Raw genomic sequence first — 17995 nt, forward strand, 5'->3', positions numbered from 1 at the left:
TATTATTATTGTTATTTTTATTATTATTATGTGCTTCCAAATTAAAAATTAAAACAAATTAGCCCTTACCAATCAGATACACTCTTCTGAAATAAGCAAAATTTGAATGCAGTTAATGTAAACATTTAATAGAGATTTAGAGAAACAGACATGAATCTTAGCAAGGGGGAGGTAGAACCATATTTATTTTAATATATATCTAGCAATTTACTCATGTTCCATTTAAAAGATATTATGTACTCTAAAACAAAGTTGCTGTGTGGAAGTATTTTTTTACACAAATTCTAGGCTTTCAATTTAAATAATACATTTTAAGTAATATAACCTCTTCCCAATAATAGTTATCTATTGCCACATAAGAATTTTTGGAGTTTTAGTCCTCCCCCCTGCTGTCTGTTGTCTTTGTCTTATACAGTATCTCACAAAAGTTAGTACACCCCTCACATTTTTGTAAATATTTTAATAAACCGCTGGCAACAAAAGTGAGTACACCCCTAAGTGAAAAATGTCCAAATTGTTCCCAATTAAGCCATTTTCCCTCCCTGGTGTCATTTGACTTGTTAGTGTTACAAAGTCTCGGGTGTGAATGGGGAGCAGGTGTGTTAAATTTGGTGTTATCTCTCTCACACTCTCTCATACTGGTCACTGGAAGTTCAACATGGCAAAGAACTCTCTGAGGATCTGAAAAAAAGAATTGTTGCTCTACATAAAGATGGCCTAGGCTATAAGAAGATTGCCAACATCCTGAAACTGAGCTGCAGCACGGTGGCCAAGACCATACAGTGGTTTAACAGGACAGGTTCCATTCAGAATAGGCCTCGCCATGGTCGACCAAAGAAGTTGAATGTACGTGCTCAGCGTCATATCCAGAGGTTGTGTTTTGAACATAGATGTATGAGTGCTGCCAGCATTGCTGCAGAGGTTGAAGGGGTGGGGGGGTCAGCCTGTTAGTGCTCAGACCATACGCCACACACTGCATCAAATTGGTCTGCATGGCTGTTGTTCCAGAAGGAAGCCTCTTCTATAGATGAAGCACAAGAAAGCCCACAAACAGTTTGTTGAAGACAAGCAGACTAAGGACATGGATTACTGGACCCATGTCCTGTGGGCTGATGAGGCCAAGATAAACTTTTTTTGTTCAGATTGTGTCAAGCGTTTGTGGCAGCAACCAGATGAGGAGTACAAAGACAAGTGTGTCTTGCCTACAGTCAAGCATGGTGGTGGGAGTGTCATGGTTTGGGGCTGCATGAGTGCCTCCGGCACAGGGGAGCTACAGTTTATCGAGGGAACCATGAATGGCAACATGTGCTGTGACATACTGAAGCATAGCATGATCCCCTCCCTTTGGAAACTGGGCCGCAGGGCAGTATTCCAACATGATAACAACCCCAAACACACCTCCAAGGCAACCACTGCCTTGGCTAAAGAAACTGAGGATAAAGGTGCTGGACTGGCCAAGCATGTCTCTGGACCTAAAATCTATTGAGCATCTGTGGGGCATCCTCAAACGGAAGGTGGAGAAGCGCAAGGTCTCTAACATCCACCAGCTCCGTGATGTCGTAATGGAGGAGTGGAAGAGGATTCCAGTGGTAACCTGTGAAGCTCTACTGAACTCCATGCCCAATAGAGTTAAGGCAATGCTGGAAAATAATGGTGGCCACACAAAATATTGACAGTTTGGGCACAATTTGTACATTTTTCACTTAGGTGTGTACTCACTTTGGTTGCCAGCTGTTTAGACATTAATGGCTGTGTGTTGAGTTATTTTGAGGGGACAACAAATTTACACTGTTATACAAGCTGTACACTGACCACATTGTATCAAAGTGTCGTATCTTCAGTGTTGTCCCGTGAAAATAATAAAATATTTACAAAAATGTGAGGGGTGTACTCACTTTTGTGAGATACTGAACAAATTACTTCTTCATTACATAAAAACATAAGAGCCTTCACTACCAAATTTTTTACTTTATTGTATTTGCCATCACTATATAGCATTATATTAAGTCTCAAAATATACTTAACCCATGGTGGAGTCATTTTTTCTTCTTAACTTTTATAATTATGAATGAGTCTCTGGGACGGGAGAAGAACTTAACATTTTAATATGGCAACAATTTAGTGTATCCATCCATCCATCCATCCATTCTCTTCCGCCTATCTGAGGTCGGGTCGCGGGGGCAGCAGCTTGAGCAGAGATGCCCAGATTACCTCTCCCCGGCCACTTCTTCTAGCTCTTCCGGGGGAATCCCAAGGCGTTCCCAAGCCAGCCGAGAGACATAGTCCCCCCAGCTTGTCCTGGGTCTTCCCCTGGGCCTCCTCCCGGTTAGACGTGCCCAGAACACCTCACCAGGGAGGCGTCCAGGAGGCATCCTGATCAGATGCCCGAGCCACCTCATCTGACTCCTCCCGATGTGGAGGAGCAGCGGCTCTACTCTGAGCCCCTCCCGGATGACTGAGCTTCTCACCCTATCTTTAAGGGAAAGCCCAGACACCCTACGGAGGAAACTCATTTCAGCCACTTGTATTCGCGATCTCGTTCTTTCGGTCACTACCCATAGCTCATGACCATAGGTGAGGGTAGGTACATAGATCGACTGGTAAATTGAGAGCTTCGTCTTGCGGCTCAGCTCCTTTTTCACCACGACAGACCGATGCAGAGCCCGCATTACTGCGGATGCCGTACCGATCCGCCTGTCAATCTCACGCTCCATTCTTCCCTCACTCGTGAACAAGATCCCGAGATACTTGAACTCCTCCACTTGGGGCAGGATCTCGCTACCAACCCTGAGAGGTTAGTGTAGTTTATTAATATTACTACCACCACCAGTTAAATACTTAGCCTCAAAAATAAACTATTGCTCAAGTGAGGATATAAATTTGTAACAATATTGGTAAACAAGTGAAGTTTTATGAAAACATTTTTATATCTGATATGTTGTTCATAATCCCTTTTTCTATGTGTTAGTTATACATTCCTAAAAGAATATCTAGCTTAATCATAAATTTGACAGTGTTATAATACAGGAATACTGTAGGAACAGGAATATAGAAATCATTTCTTTAACAAGAAATGTTTAGGATGATATAATAATTTATAATACTTAACTGTGGTGATAAATAACACTGTTGCAGAATTTGATGTTGCACATCAGCAATGTTGTGATGGAAAGACTTGCTCACCCAGAGAGAGAGAGAGAGAATGTGACACTTTATGTTAAATAATGTGTGATTAGGACTTCCTACATGGGAGAATTGGTGTAGCTGTAGGTGTGTTCACCATAGTTCAACATTGATATAAGTAGCAGATACTACTTCCATTTAGAACTATTCAAGTATGATGGGAAATTTTGAGATTTTCCCACTTTTTTTTTTTTTTTTTTTTTAAAGGTGATATTTTGTTTATTAATTGAATAGTCCAAGAAATATCTTTTGAGGCTTTTGTAAATTATAAAGCCTTAAAGAATACTACCTGTAAAAGAAGTCTTTAAGTTCTGATAAGTATGTTTTGGTTACTTTGATATCAAGTATGAACTGTAGCTTCATCTATACCAGTTATAAATGCTATTAAACAGAAACTAATAAAACATTTTTTCGGATTGTTGACACATCTCTCTATTTTCTGTCAGTATTGCACTTTTAAACTCTTCATTTACTACAGGCAAGTATCAATCGAGGAAGGAGAGAGGAAGGCTAAAGAGCTGAATGTAATGTTTATTGAAACTAGTGCTAAAGCAGGATACAATGTAAAACAGGTGAGTGGTTTCAAGACCCAAGAGCACTGTGTAATATGTTTGCTGCTATGTTGGTCTTTCATTGTGCATTTTAGACCATTACCGATTACTTAAAAACAATCCTTAAAAAGATTATTCCTGGCAGCAAACAGATTGCATGGTGCGCTTTAAATTTTACTTTTTAAAAGTCCTTTTGTTTGTTGTCTTGCAATCTGTACAGGCAAATAACTACTGAAGAAGGAGAGCAAAGAGCCAAAGAGCTGAATGTTCTCTTTATTGAAACAAGTGCAAAGACAGGCTACAATGTTAAACAGGTAGTGCATGGTGTTTTAGTGTATTGACTGAGGCTTATTCTGTCACTGCGCAAAGTTAACACATTTAATATCCATTCAGATTATATAATTTATAGTGTGTTTTTTGTGGAGATGATTTCTTTGTGCATTTTGTGGTGCTTGAGTTAGTTAAATTAAAATTTTTGTTTCTGACTTCTTGGTGTGTGTGTGTGTGTGTTTTGGAGGTGGGGATTGCTTATTAGAATGGCTTATAAACTCGTGTTATTGGAATGCTTAATTTTTATTTAAATATTTAACAAGTTACAGTGTACCAAGAAATTACTGTAAAAGTCAGAAAATATAAAGATTGTTTATATTTATTCGAGAGTGTACATATGCACAGTAATTTTCTGTTAATGAACATGTGATCCAGGGCAAAGACCTAGCTGCTGTGAGGAAATGAACATCACTTGACAGTGATAGAAACTTTATAATCAGCCATGGATCTTACCCATATTAACCTTATGAATTGAAAATTCAGGATTCATATGTTGTGTGCATTTTCCTGTAAGAGAGGAAAGTTCTGTCTAAGCCAAGAGACAGAATTGAAAAATTAAGTTCCTTTTTCTATAGGAGAGGAAAAGTTTTTTGTACAGTCCGCTACAAAAGTATTGGAACAAGAAGGCCAATTAAATTTATTTTTGCTGTGCACTGAAGACATTTGTGTATGAAATCGAAAGATGAATATGAGTTGAGAGATCAGAGTTTTAGCTTTTACTCCCTAGTATTTACATCTAGTTATGTTAAACAACATACAACGTAGCACGTTTTAAATCAAACCACCCAGTTTTTCAAATGAGCAAAACATAAAACATGACAAGCCACATGAGTCTCTTGTTATCTAGATGTGTCATTTAAGATTGATTGTTTAATCCACTATACTAATAATGTCATATTTGTCAAATTTACATTCAGTGAGGAAACTGCTGGGGGATAATAAATGAGTCTTTTTGCAGTCGTTCTCTGAAGTTTTAAAAAAAATTGTCTCTATCTGTCAGTAGCTATTCCACTATAGTGACAAACTGCATTATAGACTGCTTTCAATAGTTGTACAGTAAATGGAAGTATCCTTGATAATTTCACTGCTTAGTGGCTCATTTAGCAGTGATATAAAAACGTTTGGATTTTGTGAACAGGATACATACAGGTCGTTGACAACTTGAAAAGTCATGGAAATACATGTTGTAAAATCCATTCCTGGAATATCCTTGAAATTTATGCTATTGGTAAAAGTTCTGTAAAGTATTGAAGTAATTAAGTTAATTGATTGTTTAGCATCTGGATAATTAATCTTAGCCAGAAAAATATTTAAAATTTAGTCTGTAAAACACCTACACTTGTGCTGCATAATTGTTGAGGAGGACTGTCTAATAACCAACATGCAGTGCAATTTTCCTTTACAAGCATGAGCTTGGAATATTAGCATAAGCCAAGTGTTAAAATCATGCTGAGCAAATGCTTCATAACTTAAATTGGCTATAAAATGAAAATTTAAATGAATGGCTTCAGAAAAACTTAACACATTTAGGCTATGATGTGAATACTGTAACAAAATGTTTTATCTCTATAACATGGATGAAAATATAAAAGGATAAAAGTATTGTGAACCGAAGGAAAGGCACATCAGCGTTTTGACAGGTAAAAACTTCTTTGATTCATTGTTAAGACCTCTGTCATCCTTGCTCTTCAGTGTGGCTAGCCAAACTCCATTCCAGAGCAGCAGCATAGCTAGAGCTGCTGTTGAAACACTAGGATAACCCCACATACAGTACCTCCTCCTCCATGACAGTCATGACTGATTTCTAGAATGGATTGTTTAAAGTCTGACATTTTATGGACTTCAAGTGTTAGTGATAGACATTATTAGTATATATTGTTTGGAAGTGTTTATAAGCAGTTTCTGTACATTGACTGATCACAAGAATTCTAAATGTGTCACATGTGGAATATGTAAATGCATGTACTGTACCTCTGGTGCTATGGAAAAACACTATTTTAGGTCAGTGCTGGTTCAGAAAATAGAAACAACAGAAAAAATATACAGGGGTGGGTAAAGTAGGGTTACAGTTATGAGTATGTGAAACACAAAGTTTATTCTAGTATTTTTTATTTATTAATTATTGTATTAAATTGTATTTCTCTCCTTATTTGTCGTCTTATCCATATTACTAACCGAGAATGCTAAACCGGATGATGGACGCAGGCACATCCGGCCATGGGCCGTAGCTGCAAAAAGACGTACTGCGCAGGCGCAAAAAGAATCCGCGAGAGTCGGCTGAGGAGCCGAGAGAGGCGGATCAGGGTCCGCGAGAGGCGCAGGCGCAAAAAGAGTCCGCGAGAGTCAAAGAAAGGCAGACAAAAGAGGGCGACAAAGGCGGATGAGGGGCCGCGACACCGAAAAAAGGAAAAGGCGCATAAAGAAGTAGTCAAACGCGGGCAAAGCACGAAACACATTGCACACGAAACTAAACACACCAAAAAAAAAGAACAGACGAGCGCACAACAGCAAGGCACGACCACATCTCTCCCCCCCCCACCCTACAGGCACGGGATGGGACGGGACACACACCAAGAGGGGGATTCAACAAGCCCATGGAAGACAAAAAAAAAGAACACAAAACCACCCCACAGACCCTACAAGCAAGGGACGGGACACACACAAAGAGGGGGATTCAAACAAGACACAGGAACATAAAAAGAAAGAAGACGCTCGCGCAACAACAATCCCCCCCATACATCCATAAGAAGTGACACCCAAAGCCACATATTCTAAAGTGAATGTCGACATCTTCATACTAGGCAGCATAGGTGTCAGCATAGGTGGATGTCCTTTCAATAAAGCACTATTAACCGTTCAACTGCAGAAAAGGATACATATTAACAGTGAGTGCGATCCTCCTTATTACTTATCCATATTTCGCATGCTGAGAAAGAAACAAGTCATGAATACACGGTCACGGGTACAAAACGATTCGGAAAGGATAACGGGAACAAACACGAAAGAAACAAGAAAATAGACGGCGGCGCATAAAACGCGCTTCTGAAACACCGGGAGAAAAAATGTCTCGGATCAAAAAACGCAAAGCACAAGTGACACCGTTACAGAGACGTGCCCAAATGGACAGACACAATGAACGTAGACGCATTCAGCGCGCGTGTCAAATTGCTGCATCGAAAGAAGCACGATTTCAAACCGAAAGAGCTCGCGTATCAGACATACAAAAAAGGGAGCGAAGAGACAGAATAAATGAACGGAGACGTGTACAACGCGCAAATGAACTGACAGAAAAAAAAAAGCAAGACGCGAAAAGCACAAAGCTCAAATGACCGACATACAAAAACGGACAAGGCTCGATACAAACAATGCACGGCGTAGACTGAAATGGACTTTGCGCAAAGCTGAGGCGAATAAAAAAAAAGAAAAAAATAGCGTGTCACAAATAATGGACATGCAACAAAAAGGCAATCAAACGCAAAAAGCAAAACATGCCCGTCGCGGACATCAACGCCACACACCTGTTAAACGCTTACGCCAAATGGCTGAAAACGCCTTCAATAAGGAATCCACTATTGAGGAAAATTCATTGGGATTAATGAATGTCATTTGCAATCATTGTCATTCACTTAACTTCACAGAAGAAACAACTGGCAATACAAATAATGAATTTACACGTTGTTGTCAAAAAGGTCAGATTACACTGCCTCCTTTACATTCATATCCTGAATATCTAAAGAAGCTTCTAACTAACGATGTCCCTGAAAGTAAAAACTTTATGAACTGCATTAGATCCTACAATAGTTCATTTGCTTTTGCATCTACCGGAGTACATATCAGGCCACCAAAAGGCAATAGACCATACTGCTTTCACATATGTGGACAAATATTGCATCGCATTGGAACAGTGCACCCTGAAATCTCATTACAATGAGGCACTATTAACCGTTCAACCGCAGAAAAGGCTCCATATTAACAGTGAGTGCGATCCTCCTTATTACTTATCCATATTTCTCACGCTCAAGAACAAACAAGCCATGAATTCACGATCACGGGTACAAAACGATACCGCTCGGGTAACGGGACCAAACACAATTCACGCTATGCAGCATAGGTGGATCTCCTTACAATAAGGCACTATTAACCGTTCAACTGCAGAAAAGGCTCCATATTAACAGTGAGTGCGATCCTCCTTATTACTTATCCATATTTCTAGAAGAAAAAATGTCTCGGCTCCAAAAACGCAAAGCTCAACTAAAGCTTCTAACTAACGATGTACCTAAAAGTAACAACTTTATGAACTGCATTAGATCCTACAATAGTTCATTTGTTTTTGCATCTACCGGAGTAAATATCAGGCCACCAAAAGGCAATGGCCCATACTGCTTTCGCATATGTGCACAAATACTGCATCGCATTGGAACAGTGCACCCTGAAACAAATCAACAACGCAAATATGCACAAATCTACATCCTAGATCCACATGACGCAATCTATCAATCAAAGTGCTGCATTGCAACAGGCACGGATTCAAAACGAAACACCTCCCATCTCAGACATACGTTAACGGCAAGGAAGGCTACAACGGGCTTCTCACACAGCACAGGCAAATCGATTTCAGCTCCAAAACAACACGTCCCAAATACTACACATGCAACAACGCGCCTCTCAAACGGCACAAGCTAAACATACACCAGGAAAATTCATTCAGATTAATGAATGTCATTTGCAATCATTGTCATTCAGTTCACTTCCCTGAAGAAACAACTGGCAATACAAGTAAGACATTTACACGTTGTTGTCAAAGGGGTCAAATTAGACTACCTCCTTTACATTCATATCCTGAATATCTACAGAACCTTCTAACTAGCGATGTACCTGAAAGTGAAATCTTTATCAACTGCATTAGATCCTACAAATCGGTATCCACTATGAACATTAACAGTAGCACTGCACGTGACATCCGTCTTGCAAAAATGTTAATTATTGATGAATGTACAATGGCATCCAGTCACTTACTCAACACCATTCATAAACTTCTACAAACGTTTATGAATAATAATATTCGATTTGGAGGAAAGGTACTTTTATGAGGAGGAGATTTTAGACAGTGCTTAGCTATTCTTCCACATGCCATGCGATCAGGTATTGTTCTGTGCACCTTAAAATACGCAGACAATTGGCATTGCTTTCAAAAGATACAGTTAGTAAAAAAGATACGATGTCCGGAATCAGACCAAATGCCCCTTTTAACACAACGCACTATATTATGTCCAAAAAATATTAATGTGGAAAACATAAATACCCAAGTCATTCTATTACTTCCTGGAGAGACACAACTCTTTCTAAGCTCTGACAAACTTGACTCTGATCACAACAATAAACATCTTCATTGACCTTACAAGTTCTGAGCTGGAATTACCTTTTACACTTAAACGGCGTGTACAAAGAAATTTTCAAATAAACCTTTACACTGTGCCACACACTTTATTGTTTGCTTTCTATTTGCATCATCTACACCGTCACACTATTCTATATCTCATTCATACATCACGCTCTTCGTCATTCCCAACACCAGGGGTTGGCGAGCGAAGCGAGCAGGGGGCGGAGCCCCCTAGTTATTATTAAAGTGTGCCACAATGTAGCAATCATAACTTGTCTTTTTCCATACAAACAACTATAAATCTACTTTTAAGTTACTATTGATGATGAAACATCTAACAAGAAGTTACAGTCTAACAAAATGGATGATCATGTTCAACTGATGGGCCATGATGAATTTGGCATCAAACTTCAAGTATATCTGTATCGAACAGGTTAACTCTTTTAGGGCTAATTTTTTTTTTGTTTCTTTTCTCCCAGGGCTGAATATTTTTCCAAAAACTAACATTTTTTAAAAAAGAACACAAAGCAATTGTTTAACATATCAAATCAACAATATTTACTTTTGACAAATGTTACTGTCTTGCATGTTGTATGAGCCTGAATTCTCTATGTGTTGTTTTGATGCCTATTTTTCAATTGTCTGTTGCTGCATTTTCTCACATATATTGTTAGTGTGTACTGTAGAGAGACAAGTCACCCATTTGCCATCGTGCCATGCCACTGCCACCAAGTTTTCTGCCTGCATGAAAACCGTATTGTCACTTCTTTTCATCTTCTGAAACTTTATGAACTTTATGTATGGCATTATAGCCTGGCTCACCCCATGGGATTTGCTTCTGTTTATTACAGAAGTGAATAAAACTTTGCAGCAGCACGTACCTAAGCCACCCGGGGACAAAACACGTTTGGACCAATGCTCCCTGAAGTTATCTCACCAGTTCTGTCCCATCTCTATTTGTAATGCCACAGCGCGCTTCATCTCGTCTTTCGTTGTGGGTTTCCACTTTGAATAACGAGAATGCGATGCAAAGGCAGCCCGCGATTCAAAAAAAATCTCTGCCTACCTGTTTGTCTCGTCTGACAGTAGCTGAAAAGCAGCATCAGGAGAGAGCAGCCTGAAGTACAGTAGCTGGTGATCTGTCGTGTCCAAAAACAAGCCATGCCGTCTTGTAAACTCCGGTAGCCATATCGGCTCTCAACGGATCAATGTATGTGTATTTATCCCATGCGAACCTTGCCGTACATGCATCGGCTGCACGAAGGCACTCAACTGGCAGCAGATCCGCTCGCGCGGCATCGGCTGGTGTCTGATCAGCTGATGCCTGCTTCTAACTCTCTTGCTCGATCTCCTGATCACTGCCAATAAAGTCCGATTCTGAAAAATCAAGAGTCCGACTCCGCGGTAATGCGCAAAACAACGTCTGCCAAGTGTTTTCTTTTCTGTACTTGCTTCGCTGCCTTTTCACATGTCGGTGCCATCTTGCCATTGTTTACATTTCGCAACTCACGCACACGCAATGTTTATTTGCCGAGTCAACGAGTCTAGCATTCCTCCAAGCACAGAGGGAATGCCTGTGACGTGACAGTGAGATTTGTCGCCATTAACAGCTGATTGTCGCCCTTTATCCCTGGATGTCGACTTTTGTCGACATTCGCCTTCAACCCCTCCTGTCGACAAAAGTCGACATCCGCCCTAAAAGAGTTAATGTGCCGTTTGCTACAGGTTTCAACAGATAAGACAAATGTCAATTGCAAATTTATCAATTCACTGAAGCACCAGTTGCAGAAGGATTGTTAATGTGCCATTTTCAGTATCAGAGGCTCTGAACTATACATCTTAAATTGAACTTTCAGAATTAGGTTTCTTGTTGTTGATGGGGGAGTAACAGAATTCTTTTCTGAACTACACTGGCTTTTTGAGGTTACTCCTGCATAGAGTACTACACACAACCCTGCAGTGCTTTGGGTAATACCTGGTTTTTACTACAATTTTATTTGCATAGGTGGCTAGAAAATGATTCATATATCAGACACAGAAACAAAAATGAAGTCAAGGACTCAGTCTAAAGGAAATGTGCACTGGTCTCTGAAAGCTAAAGTGAAGTTTTTTTTCCCTCAGTTGCTAACCATATTGCTCCACATTTTAAGATTTACCAAAAGGACATAAATATGAATTAAGACAAAACAAAAAATACTTGAACAATTTATCAGAATGAACTTTGTTATGCAAGGATGTCCTAGGTTGATGTGACAGGGAATTATTGCGCCAGTATGTGTATTGTTGCAAGTAAATAGCCAAGGATTTTGAATTTCAGTTGTTCAGTTAAGATGTTTACTGTGCTGTTTTTCTGATCAAAATGTCAGCATGGAAACAGTTTCCATGTCTTTATCCTCTGGTCCCGTGTGTACCAGATATGAGTCATAGCTGAAGTGGAGACCTGTGTTCCCCATTGTTATAGCTGCTCTTTGAAAGATTTACAGGTGGATCTATATCCAATTCAATTCAAAGTATAAAGTAAAACTTCATTTAATTTACATAACAACAAATCATAAAATAGGGTTCACATAGATTTATTGGTGTTACTGATTACCAGAGCTATCTCACATTTTGTGTAAATTGGCTTTCCACAAAACAAAATAAGCCTATTCCCATCTATTTGTTTTATGTTTGCTTAGCTTCCAATTTAATTTCAGCCCTTTTTCAGAAGGTTGCTGTCTTGATTATGGATGGGTGATGTGATTTTTATTTAATTTGCATTGAAAAAGACACTTGTTTTCGCTTGTTAGCTTTTATTTAAACTGAAAAATTAGTTTACTTCCTTAGTAAAATGCATTTCATTTGTCATTCCAAAAGATGGCACATCACAAACAATGTTAACATTGGAATGCATAGCTACAGCTGTTGTGATGCGCTATTTGCCGGAATAACGAATGCAAAGCATATATCTATGTTACAGGCCATTTGGTAAGGGATTTGTAAAAGCATTCTTAATGTGTGTGATGTGCCTTCTATTCGAATAACACAGGCATAACAACCAGACAGGAACACACAGACATACAGACATTTATCCTTTTATTAAGGTTGATTGCTTTCCTGAATTTTTGTTAAAAATAACTTTAGCTCCGTTGTGAATAGTTATATCTTTCAGAAGCTTGATTCCCTTCTTTTTTATTCTCTGCTTATAGCATAAACAGCCCAAAATCCACCCCAAACCTCTCCCACAAAGCAATTTACTTTTTGATAACATCCTTCAGTCCAATTAACTTATCAGCTGTGAGAAAGCCTTTATGTGACAATTTATTTATGACTGATGGTTAAGTGGCAAAGTCATCATCTGGTGGCAAGAAAAGCACAACTCCTAAACTCTGTAGCCTGACTTCATGTAAAACACAGCATGTTGATGCATGGAGTTTTAAATGAAAAGGTTATCAAAGCGATATTGTTGTGTGGCTAACTCTTGGACATTGTGTGTATCACTGATGAGTATACTGTTGTGCTGTTTTTTAATTGGAATTTTTCCAGAGCTTTTGAGTATTTGATCATAAAACCTTAATTTAAACAATCTATAACTGCACTGTAAAAAAGAGTGAATACCTCATTTTACACAATGGAGACATACAGAATGCAACATTTACATTTTTCAAGTGTGCATCTCAATAAGTGTGGAAGTTTCCAAGTGCCTTGGTGAGCACTTCTGCCTTATGGGTGCTGAATCCTGGATTCAGTTTCTGTGTCTGATCACTGTCCATGTAGAGTTTGTGTGTTGTACCTGTCTCTTACATAGGTTTTCCTCCAACATCAGCAAAGACATGCAGGTTAGGCAAACTGACATTTAGCTGGCCAAGTGTAAGTGTATATGAGTTCATTGATCAGTTAGCACTCTGTCCATGATTGAGGTTCCTATTATCTACAATGAATGAAATCTTCTGTGTTAAATTTCATCCCTGACATACATGTCTGTTATATGAATATGTGTAAGCTTTTCACCACGACTGTAAGTATAAGTCCAGTTGTTCTTCAGATGTAGACAAAACCCTTGTTCACATGCACATATTTAAGGTGATATGTGATTTATAAACAGAGTTGGAGTGGAATGATTTAAGAACATCTATTCATGCATATGGATGTTTTCAAATTTATTTGCAGGAGCGTTTAAGGAAATTTATCATGCATTCAAATTTGGGATCATTCTGACCGTTTTTATACCAGGCCACTGATAGATTAAGGCTTTTGTTTGGATCATTAATATTCCAATCACCATGATTTTCTAGTCTTGTCTCCAATGGAACTTTGAAAAGCAACCACACTTCCTTTCCTATATAATTATCATAAAATAAGTCTTAAAGGGAGGATGTTGGTTGCCTACCCCATTTTAAGTCAGGGATTGATTGCTTTTCCATCCTTTTTTAGTCTTTAATTATATAATGACTAGGCAAATGAAAAAGGGCATATCCAGTTTTAATCTGGATTTAGCCTTTGTTTTCAAATGCTGCACAAATCTGTGCACATTTCTTTTCACTTTTGTTTTATTGTCGTCTGTGAGTTCCATGTCCTTTGCTATCTTTTTTGGGAGTTTTGAATATTTGGGTGAGATTTCTCTGTCTCGCATTTTTCTGCTGCTGCTAATGGATAAAGCATACATTAAGACTATTTGTTTAGGAAGTAACCTTATGTATATACAGTAGACAAACAGAAAATTCAATTAAAATAACAAAATAAGTGCTATTTTGCCATCTTACTCTGTTTTTTCAAACGGCGTAAAGCTACGAGTTAAAACTTCCCAAATAATTAAACACTGTTAAAAATGCTACTAATTGTAATCAAATATTCTTACTAGATTCTTGTCTGTTACTCTGGATTCACAAGTTTCTTGGTGCTTTTAGTTTGTGGTAATGGCCTGATCTCTTTCTGGAACATATTTTGGCTATCATGTAAAAAAGTCTGTGGATAGTTTTGTAAATCAGTTTATGTAAATGCAATATTACAGAGAATTTCCTTAAAACTGATTTTTTGAAAAATAGAGTTAATTGATATTTATACTAGTATTACAAAATAATTACATTTTGTTTTCTTTTTAGAACCAATCTGTTGCCTTACTGTTTAAATTTGAAATCTATACTGTGCATGTGTTTGTTTAGGCAGCACGTTGTATGTGTAAATGACTGACAGCTTAGTCAAGTGATGCATTTATTCTGACTTAATGATCTGTGCAAGTCAAAGTGAAAATATGAAACCAGAGAGTCAGTTTCTTTTGCCTTAAGGTTGGTAGTTTTTGGTTGACACTGCAGGAGTCTTGTGGTTCTTAATTTCTGAGCTTGCAGGGTTTTATTAAGCTAATTTTGTGTTTATACAGTCCAATTAGTTATGACATTTGTAGAAGTATCCAGAGTCAGCAAATCAATATTTTTATGTTTCAATACCTAATTAATAATTTGTGGTTGTTATATTGGCATTAAAGATTTGGTTAATAATTTGTCTTCTCTGTGAAGGTTTGTGCCTGTTCAATTTTATATAATTTTCATGTATTTTAAAATATTACCTATTCTATCTGTCATCTGTTTTAAAAATACTAACGAAGTTAATCAGTCAGTATCAGGTTTTAAGGTTTGTTTTTTGCTTATTATTAATTTTTTGCATTTTCTTTTTTCAGCTTTTTCGTCGTGTAGCAGCTGCCTTGCCTGGAATGGAAAGCACACAAGATAAAAGCAGAGAAGACAGTATCCTTGTCATCTTTAATGTTAAGAAGAAAAATGGTGTAGGTTAGTTTGTGCTTATCAGAAATATGGTATTTTTTTCTGCCCAAAAAGCAAAAAGACTATTAAAAGTTTTATAAGTAATTTTAAGCAATAAATCAAACCCCTTAAGTGAGTCTAAAAATTTGAATCGGTCCATTTCAATTTAAAATTTTACCTAATCAGACCTGCTACATCCAAATCAAGGTTTCTGAGATAGAGACTATGCTGGCGTCATTGCGCACAAGGCAAGTACCTGCCCTGGGCAAAGTCCCAGTCCATTACAGAAAGCAATCACACACACATGCACCCTTACTGGCATGGGGACTAATTTGGAATCGTTATTTAACCCAACTGACATGTCTTTGGAGACTTTGGAGTAAAACCCATGCAGACACTGAGAGGGGATGAGCAACAACTTGATGCAGGATTCAGAGCCAGTGCTAAACACTATGTCTGCGTATCACCTATTATCATTATGCTAAAAAGAAATCTACTTGCATCATTATCTGAATCAAAGCAGCTTCAATTTCTAACTTTTAAAGCATGTATGGAAAATGAAAGATTTAAAAAATCCAGTGTTTTATGAACTCTGGAAAAATTCATTTTAACACTTTCTTAACCTCAAAGGCATATAGCCAGTAGCAGTTTACTTTACCATTGTACATGAAAATGCTGGTGAAAGCTAACAGTCAAATTTAAAAATGTCTTCTTTTGATAAATTATTTTAAGCGTAATAGAACAACATAAATTAACATTTCTAATAAACAGAAATTTTGTAACCCTTACTGTACCCCATCTCTTCCTACCGCATTTAAGGACATCCACCCATTATTTAACATAAAGAAAAAAATCTTAATTTTCTTCGTAATTAGTTAAATTGAAATTGAAAAGGATTTATTTTGTTCCGTAGACAATTCTGTTGTAAGCCATTGGGAACTATTCTGCCCAAATGTGTTTCTTATTTTGCAAAGTTAATCAACAGTGTTTTATTAATTCAGTGAAATTTCAGCTAATTTTATTTCTCAACATATATTAAAATCATACTGTCTTATGCATCTTCAGTTTCCCTTAACTGTTTTTTTTCCAGTGATTGATATAAGACTTGAGAAGCCCCCAGAACAACCAGTCAGCGAGGGAGGCTGCTCATGTTAATGCTGTTGATCTCATTGTTTGTTTATCTTTATTTTCATTAAATGCCACTGCTACTCATTTCCATCGGCTGCAGTGTGAATATCAGCTTGTAACTTTTCCACTTAGTGTTTAAAAAAAAAAAAAAAATTATTAAAAAAAACAAACAAACCAGATTTTATTCTGCCTGTCTCATTAGCTTAACAGGAACAATAAGATAACTTTATACTATGAAAAACAAACTGCAGAATGGCAAATTATTCCAGCAGGCTTCACTTTTGTTAAGTGATACATTCAGTTTTTCAGCTTTATATTACAGAAATGTACTTTTAAAAGTTGAAACACAGTTGTAGTGTTTTTCAGAGAGGTTCATATATCTGTACGGTCTACTGTATAGAACTTTAAACATTCTGCACCATTACTTTATTGAACTCGAAACAAGACAGCAGGCATTAACTTAATTAAAAAGAATGTGTAAATATGTAACCCTTCTGATCAGAATAATCAGGAGATATACTGTATGAGTGTATTCATTCTCATGCCTGAGAACCAAGTTACCATTTCACAGTTAATTTGGAATTCTTCTTTTTGTTTTACTTACTTTTGATCCTTTAGATTTTTTTGTGAAGAGGGTCCAAAATTTTGTTTGAAATTCTTTTGGGTGCAGCAAAGGAATGCATTAGGAATGTAACCAATTAAATAAAGTGTTTTAACTCTTTAATCAAGAAGTGTGGCATGCTGATTCACAATTCTAGAACGGAAAACACTTCAAGCTGTCAGAATATTTTAAGTTTTAAACTCTTATCAAAACATTAAAGTGAGTTTCTTATAGACAGTTAAATCTTGATAATATTTTTACACTTGTTAAGGAATGTGTCATCATGATACTAAACGTTATGCAGATATGCCTTTTTAATTTAAACATTTTCTTAGAGCTTCCACGGTTTTGTTTTTACGATTGTTTAGTTACAATTAGCCTAACTGTAATATTATACTGTACCTAAATGCTTTTTTGCATTGAATTAAACCCTGGTTCTGTAATGTTTATTTCTGCAGATGAATACTTTATGCATTTTTTTTCTATAAGCTGAAATACACATTTTATTTTCTACATGACCATAGATTTAGCTTTTTCATCTTCCTATTTAAGCCATTACAAATGGTACCTTGTAATTCATTGTGTTTTCATGTGCCGTTTTAAACCTCCATATCCTGTTGTAAAATATACTGAAAATGTCTGTTGTACAGTATTTTACAGTTCTGATACCTTTTAACCACAGCCATTACTAGGATGTCATATTTGCACTGCTTTTCATGTAGTGACACAAACAGGCACATAAGCACTCACACAGTTTGTTTGTTGGGCTAGCCAACATATTGAATACATGTGGGTTACTGGTTCATTGCTTTTGTCCTGTTGCAACAAATTTGTTAGCCTTGATCTCAAACTAAAAATCAGATTTTTTTCATCTTGTTTACTAGAACTTGCAGTGTTCTTGAAATCTCAGCTACTCACTTGCTTAAGGTTTTTAACAATATTCAGCTTCTTAACTTGTTGTTTTATTACACAACACGTGGTGGCTTGGGTTTCCTATGCAGAATTGTGTAAAGTTTTGCTACTTTTTTGTACATTGCTGAAAGCAAAAAGATAAACTGTAAGGAAATGTAGTTTCTGTGTAGCATTA

General features: G+C 37.3%; 1 protein-coding gene across 4 annotated transcripts in view; it reads left to right on the forward strand.

Moving 5' to 3' along the window:
- rab6a (RAB6A, member RAS oncogene family) overlaps nucleotides 1-17995 on the forward strand; it is a 115797-nt gene that overhangs the window by 96893 nt on the left and 909 nt on the right. For 2 of the 4 annotated variants that reach the window (XM_028800338.2, XM_051926836.1), the window contains exons 6-8: nucleotides 3955-4048; nucleotides 15098-15164; nucleotides 16270-17995. The exon at nucleotides 16270-17995 is cut by the window's right edge and continues 909 nt beyond it. In XM_028800338.2, coding sequence (XP_028656171.1) covers nucleotides 3955-4048; nucleotides 15098-15164; nucleotides 16270-16334 — 226 coding nt within the window. In that variant the 3' untranslated portion in view covers nucleotides 16335-17995. Of the gene's footprint in view, nucleotides 1-3661; nucleotides 3756-3954; nucleotides 4049-15097; nucleotides 15165-16269 lie in introns of all 4 variants that reach the window. The other 2 variants (XM_028800337.2, XM_028800336.2) reach the window with 1 other exon arrangement.

This window comes from Erpetoichthys calabaricus, chromosome 4 (assembly GCF_900747795.2).
Source record: "Erpetoichthys calabaricus chromosome 4, fErpCal1.3, whole genome shotgun sequence".
In the NCBI taxonomy this organism is placed as follows: domain Eukaryota; kingdom Metazoa; phylum Chordata; class Cladistia; order Polypteriformes; family Polypteridae; genus Erpetoichthys; species Erpetoichthys calabaricus.